Consider the following 7498-nt stretch of genomic DNA (forward strand, 5'->3'; position numbering starts at 1 on the left):
TTTTGATACGCGATGCGAGCTGTTGTATCTCCTATATGTAATATCCTCCAATCTCCCTTCTTTGAATGAACATCAGGAGAAGTGTACAAATCAAGGCTCTGGATCCCTCAGGCTACCACCAGTTTTTCAATTCGAACTTATGTTTGGCATCAAGCTGGTTCCAATCGGCCTTCAACTGGTGCAGCTTAATCTCGAGTTTCTCGCGGTGGTGGGATGAACAGGAGAAACTGCGAAGACCTTTCCACCTAGCATACATGGTATCAGAGCTTGTTAAAGCTCACATGTAATAGTATAAGTCTTGTATAAAGTTTCTGGCCACAAAGCCATATGAATAAAACACAACTTGTTTCATAAAAACACTTATATTGTTTCATTGCTGCGTAACAAAAGTTACAACCAATTCTGGACCACAAGTATTGGTCCAATGTGTTACAAAAAATGCCGGAGCATGATTAAGAAACTCATAGAGTTTCAGAAACTCGATAGTTTCGAAAAAATTTCTGGGCTCGTGACCATTAAGTACAATTAATGATTATCCATGGTATTGCCCCCATGTTTACTTGGTTGGAAGAATGGAAACCAAGGAAACACTAAGTCCGAACACCAGTTATTTTGCTTGCACCGCTTCCGGTGGGTCTTCATACTCCCAAACACTAGGAAAGTACTTCTTAAGATGGTGACCGTTCATGGGATTTCTGTGAACATTCCCACCAGTGTCGCGAAGGTAGTAACCGCCTTTGCCCATTATTCGATCAATCACAAAAGAACATTCCCATTTGGCGGACCATTTACCATGACCATCAACTCGCTCACCATAAGGCAAACAAGCTTTCCAAACTAAGTCCCCAACTCCAAAGCTGCATCCTCTTGTGCGTTTGTCATATAGCCGTGCTATCTTTTTCTTTTCTGCAATAAGGCTGTCGAGAGCTTCCATCCGTCGAGAGTCCAAGTCTTCATTCTCTTGATACATAGCTTGAACATAGTCCTCACCAATCAACTGGTGCTGCTCGCGAACCCTCAGTGACTGAACATTAATTTCAATAGGAAATACTGCATCATGCCCATACATCAAAGCATAAGGCGTAGTGCCCGTTGGAGTGCGTTTGGAAGTGCGATAAGCCCATAACGTGTGATCCAACTCTGTATGCCAAGATCGTGGATTTGCATCCAACATTAGTTTGAGTATAGACATAATGACGGGGTTGCTAGCTTCTGCTTGACCATTCGCTTGAGCATAATAAGGACTGGAATGCATAAACTTGATCTCATAGCCAGCTAAGAACTTCTGAGTCCTTTCAGCCATGAAACCTGCCCCCTGTCTGCTACCAAACACTCTTGAATGCCATACCTGGTGATAATATATTTGAAGATAAAGTCAGTAATCACCTCTGAAGATGTAGCCAGTAGAATGTGCTTGTGCTGTAAAGAAGAATTGGGATAAATCTCCCCAATAAAGTCTAAAGCCCATCTGCGACCTGGCCAACGTTTAATTATTGGTTGCAAAGGAACGTCAGGCACATGCTGGACTGGTCCATGCATTTGACATTTGATGCAATCCTGTGCGAAGATGATGCAGTCCTTGAGCATGGTAGGCCAATAGAAACCATATCGGCGAATGAGCCATCGCATCTTTGGACCAGCTTGGTGAGAACCACAATTGCCACAATGAACCTCTCGTAAGCACCTCTTAGCCTCAGCGCCATAGATGCATCGCAGGTATAAGCCATCTTCGGCCCTGCGCAATAGTTCACCGCCTCGAATGACGTAGTTAGTAGCAAAATATCTAACCCTCTTGTCCACCGGTGCAGAAGGATCAGTGAGGTACCGGATAATCGGTTGCCGCAAATTTACGTCAATAGTGTCAATAACAGCGACCAACCATTCATCGTTAACCTCTTTTCTTGCCATAAAGGAAGGTGATGTGCATCTCTAAACCTTCAAAATCCTCTCTCGAACGCCATCTGCTAAGCGAATGCCCGTAGCCAACTGTGCTAATTCATTGGCAACGAAATTTCATTCGCGAGGAATATAATCAAGCACCACGTCTGCAAATTGGTCTAACAATTCTGATGCTCGCTCCCAAAAAAGGGAGTAATGTAAAATTGTTACACTTATAAACACCCTTGAGCTGGTTAATAACTAGGAGTGAATCACCTAATACCTCTACCTCGGTGACCTCCAGATCAAGCGACAACTCCAGGCCAATGATGATGGCCTCATATTCTGCCTGATTGTTAGTGCACTTCCATTCTAACTGAAAAGAGTAACAATGTCTGACTCCGGAAGGATTAACCAATGCAACACCCGCTCCTGATAAATGATCAGTGCTGCTACCATCAAAATACAGAACCTAATGCTGAGTGTGAACAAAGGAAACAACCACGTTCTGGTCTTCGACGTCCTCCATAATAGGATGGTGCAATAAAAAATCAGACACTGCCTGTCCTGTGAGCGCCTTTAAGGGTGTATACTATAAAGAAAACTCTGATAACGCCAAGATCCACTTGCCAATCCGACCCCTAAGCATAGGTATGGTAAGCATATACTTCACTAATGGCAGAGCTTAGTACCAACAAAGTACAAAGCTAAACACAACCTCTCAATTGGCGAGTATCTAGTTTCAGCGTCTAATAAGGTTCGGCTCAGGTAATAAACCGCATGCTCAATCTTCTTGCCCCCCCCTCTCCATCACCATCTTGTGCTAAGAGTCCTGCTATTGAGTAGGGGGAAGCCGAGATGTAGAGCTTCAACGGTACTCCAGGCCATGTGGGTCTAAAAACAGGTGGATTAGTAAGGTATTCCTTGATTTTATTAAAAGTTACTTGTTGCGCAGGTCCCCACTGAAACTCTTGATCCGCTTTAAGCTTCAGCAAAGGCGAAAAGACTGCGGTTTTGCCAGCGGAATTAGAAATAAAGCGTCGAAGGAAGTTTATTTTCCCAAGCAAACTCTGAAGCTCCTTCTTGTTCCTAGGTGCCGGCGTATCTAGAACCGCTTTTGCCTTGTCCTCTGCGACATCAATACCTCTTTCGTGTACTATGAAACCCAAGAAATCTCCTGCTCAAACCCCAAAAATGCATTTAGCTGGGTTCATCCTGAGCTTGTGCTTTCTCATCATGGTGAACACTGTCCTCAAATTCTCGATGTGATCTTCTTTCTTCTTAGACTTGACCACCACGTCATCGATGTATACTTCGAAAATGCCCCCAGCACATCGTGGAAAATCAGGTTCATTACTCGTTGGTACGTAGCCCCTGCATTGGTCAGACCAAATGGCATATTGTTATATTCAAACACTCTAGTGAACCCTGGACATCTAAACGTTGTTTTGTGTCTATCCGGTTCATAAGCAGGAATCTGGTGATAACCAGCTGTGCCGTCCATAAAAGATTGTAGTTCGTGTCCTGCAACTACATCGACCAACATATCTGCCACGGGCATAGGATAAACATCTTTCAGTGTTGCCGCATTCAAATTCTTGTAGTCCACACACACGCGAATTTTGCCATTTTTCTTCCGCACTGGTACTATGTTTGACAACCACTGAGAATATTTAGCTGGTCGGATAATACCGGCTTGGAACATGTTCTGAACCTCTTTCTTGACTGTTGCTGCTGTATCTGCACTCATTCGCCGTGGGCTTTGTTGTACAGTCTTGTACCCTTCCATTATGGGCAAACGATGGCAAACCAAATCTGGCGACAAGCCTGGCATGTCCTCAAATTTCTCATCAAAATAATCTCGGAACTCTTGCAACAACTCTATCAAACGTTGTCTCAGTTCCTCATTCAAGTGTTTACTTATTCCAAACTCCATGGGCTCCTCTATAGTCCCAAGATTGATCTTTTCCACTGGATCTTTCACTTTAAGTGGAGTATCATCCAAAGCTGCAGGTGCTGGTTGAATGAACTCCTCCTCTGCTTGAACTTCAGTTAAATCATCCTCGATGCATTCGACTAGCGCCACTGCCCCCCAAGCCTCCTGTTCCTCTCTGTAAATAGATTGACGTTGGAGAAAGGACACATAGGCCTGCTCTTTCTCCTTGGCCAGTGATGTACTCATGGATGATTATTTTTTACTTTCACGATGAAGCCAGGTCTATTTATGTCTATTTTAACCTGTACTAAACCCCATCGTGTCAATTCTGTAAAAGTCACCCCAACTGGACGACCCTTGGTATCAATTTCGGCAACTCCTAAAGGCCTCATGTCACCATAGTAGTACTCCGCATCCAAAATGCAGAAGGCGACTGAGTATGGTCGATCATATGCTCTTACTAGCTCTGCCTTATCAGTTGCGGGATCCCACATCAGCATTTCTTGCTATAGAGTAGAAGGAATGCAGTAAGCTCTATGTATCCAATCCTTGCCAAGTATGATGCTGTATGGGGCGGTGCAATCTATAACGAAGAATGTCTGAAACAGCTCATAAGGTCCTATCTTGACTTTGAGGATCAAAACTCCCAAGGTCTTAGTTAAGTTGCCAGCAAAACTCCTGACCTTAAGATTGCTACTGAGAACCTTTTCCTTTGCAATGCCAAGTGCTTCGACTGTTTTCACGGTAATGATGCTAACTGCTGCACCGCCGTTGACAAGGATTTTGTTCACTCTCTTACCCTCCATCTCAGCTGATATGTATAAAGTTTTAATGTGCTGAGTCATGGTCGTTGTAGGCTTTGTGAACATCATAAAGAATCTTTGGAGCCCTGTCATCGTGTGAGATTTATCAGCTCCTTCTTTCCTCGTGTCCTTCTCAACAGTTGGCACCTCTGTAGATGACAACTCTGCGACTGTACCCACCTCCTGGGCATGCGTCTCACCTCCAATGAATAGATGAGATGGCATCGGCCGTGAAATAGCATATTTCGAGGACAAAGTGAACACCATGTTTCAACTAGGAACAATATCTAGCCCCGGTATTCCTCCTACGACGCTATCTTCATGACAAAGATTAAACATGTTGCAGTCTGGGGTAGCTATTATTTCTTCATCATAACCGTCCTCAAACTCGTCATCTGGATCAGAAAGTTCTAACCCTTGCTCATTACAACCTGGTTCCTCCATATTGTCATCCAGAATTAACCCAGTTGGCGTTCGCGAGGGGAACTTGCTTCTGAGATACTCCGTTAGCGATTGCTCCTGATGAGCCTTAGGAGAAGTAACCACTGCCGCAGTCTCCACTACCTCTGGAACCACGAGTGTTGGTTCTTTCACTGTTGGAACCACTAGTGCTGGTTCTTTGATCTTCAGCTTCCATTCAAACTGTGGCTTGGTTCTCTCTGGAGCTGGTTCCTGATGGCCTAGCTTACTTACAAACCTTTTTGGCATCCATTTAGATTGCGCAGGTTGTGCAACACTACTTCACCGTTGTTTCTGCTGAATAGAAACACCATGTGCGTGTTGTTTGTTTGTTGCTTTGTCGTCAGTGGACGCGTAAGACAACCTATCATGGATTGAAACTCTTTGTTTAGGAGCAGTTTCCATTGGTCGTTCAATTCGATTATGAACGCTTTCCCTGGGGTATGGCTCCTTCCTGTGGCGATTATTCTGGAGAATGTGCACATATGGCTTGAAACTAAGTTTTTCAACTGTCTCTCGCAACATCTAAGGTGGTTGTTCTAGCTGGTCGCAAGAGACTTCTCCTCTGTTATACGCCTCTAACATTCGCTTGGCCCTTCCCCATCGTTTCTGTCAGTTCCTCTTCTGAGTTCTTGTAGCTTCCATAGCTCTTCCATGCTCCTGAACGTACCAGACATCAGGTTTTAGTGACCTCGATGCAGGCGGTATGTATGGCCGTTGTAATGCATCGCGCGAAGCCTAAGCTTCCGGCACATTCTCCCCAACTCGCTACCCTCCAAGAACGTTCGCGACCCCACCAAGACCTGAGTGTGGCCTTTTCAACACTTGAGCATAAGTGTTTGTCTGAACTCTAGCTTTCTTGGGATTCTTCCTCTCGGAAAGATCTATCGGCGAGCGAGGCCTCCGATGCCTTCGTGACTCCTCGTGTCTATCAGCATTGTCACAGTTTATGGAACACTCTTTCTTGCATCGATTGCAAAGGACGTAAGTTCTTGCCTTTGCCACATTATGTTTCTTGTTCTGGACAACGCTCTTTTGTTTGCCCGGATCAGATTGCTTGGCTCTCACAACCTCCTTTGCCATGGGCACTCCTTTTGTTGTTGCCTCCACACCCAGATCGGGATCTGAAGCAAGAGACAACACTCCCTCATCTAACCACTGTTGTACCTAGTCCTTGAGCTATATACAAATACGAGTATCATGAGTCCAAACGTTATGAAACTTACAATACCGTTTACCTTTAACCTCTTCCACAGTCGGGAACTCAGTCCATGGTACAATGGTTTCACCCTCAGCAATAAGCTTGTCCAAGATCTCATGAGCCAATGACCCATCATAAGTGTACTCAGCAAACTTGGAAGGGCGATGAGTCTTCAACAGTGTTGTCAATGGCGTAACCTCCACCATTGACACTGTAGGGAAGGGATCAATATCGACCCAAGCTGCAGCTCTTTCAGTGTCTACCCCAAGCATACATTTGTTAATCCAGGTCTGCAACTGATCCATGAGCTTAACACAATCAGATGTGTGGTGATTAAACAAGTTGTGAAACTTGCAGTACTTCTTCCCTTCAATCTGCGTTGCGGTAGGCATTGCAGTGTCATGCTTCACTCTTCCACTCCCGAACAACTCATCCAGAATTTATGGAGCCTTGTGAGCGTTGTAGGTATACGAGTCATACTCGGGCTTGGTGAATGCTGCTGTCGAAATCTTGACAGGGTCCCTGGACATTTTCAAAGCCTTAGACTTTAATGCATGTCTTCCAGCTATCTCTACGGCAACTACTTCATCATCTACCTCCTCGACCCACTGCTCTTCGTATGGATACGATGTGTAGAAAGGATCTACATGCGAGTAGATAGTGGAAACCCTCTTAGTTCCCGATGGAACTGCATAGCGTGGTTTCAAAGTTCCAGGGTGATAGGATACAGGTGGGTCTTTTGGAACTGTGGCACTGTCCTCCATCTCCCTGAGGAACACTTGGTAGGAACCTACCTTGTTCATTAAAGCTGCCATGCTAGAAAAGTAGGCATCATGATGTTTCGCCCGTTGACGGGTTTCCAAAGCCTTTATGGCGATGCGAATGACATCCTGTTCCGCGAGCAGTGTTCTGCACTTTTCTTGCTGAACCTTGAACCTCTTCAGGAACTCCACTGCCGACTCCATTGGCTATTGATACATGGAAGTCAAAGATGACAAATCCACTTCAGGCTCAACACTCCCAAAAGTCGTTTTAAACATTGTCTCGAGCATGTACCAATCTGAAATGGACCTTGGCGACAACTTGGAGAACCAAGATAGCGCCGGTCCTGACAAAGATGAACCAAAAGCCCTCATCTTGAAGACTGGATCAGATGCATATGGCCCGCAATCGCTGTGGAAACGCGATATATGCTCAGCTGCATTCTCGGAACCCTCTCCT

At 45.0% G+C, this 7498-nt stretch overlaps 1 protein-coding gene across 1 annotated transcript; it reads right to left on the bottom strand.

Annotated features, from left to right (window-relative positions):
* Positions 1-607: 607 nt before the first annotated feature.
* On the bottom strand, positions 608-1727 carry LOC126795626 (uncharacterized). The gene is made up of 2 exons (XM_050522430.1): positions 1605-1727; positions 608-1348 (listed from the first exon to the last, which is right to left on the bottom strand). The coding sequence occupies exons 1-2, from the start codon at positions 1725-1727 to the stop codon at positions 608-610; spliced, it is 864 nt and encodes a 287-aa protein (XP_050378387.1).
* Positions 1728-7498: the final 5771 nt, after the last annotated feature.

Source organism: Argentina anserina, chromosome 5 (assembly GCF_933775445.1).
Source record: "Argentina anserina chromosome 5, drPotAnse1.1, whole genome shotgun sequence".
NCBI lineage: Eukaryota > Viridiplantae > Streptophyta > Magnoliopsida > Rosales > Rosaceae > Argentina > Argentina anserina.

What these genes read in the sequence shown, in the direction of transcription:
- LOC126795626 (XM_050522430.1), bottom strand. Translation starts at nt 1,727, where the DNA reads ATGGCTTATACCTGCGATGCATCTATGGCGCTGAGGCTAAGAGGTGCT. An exon ending in ATGGCTCATTCGCCGATATG is followed by an intron (nt 1,349 to 1,604) that starts GTTTCTATTGGC and finishes TATTATCACCAG; the next exon opens with GTATGGCATTCAAGAGTGTT.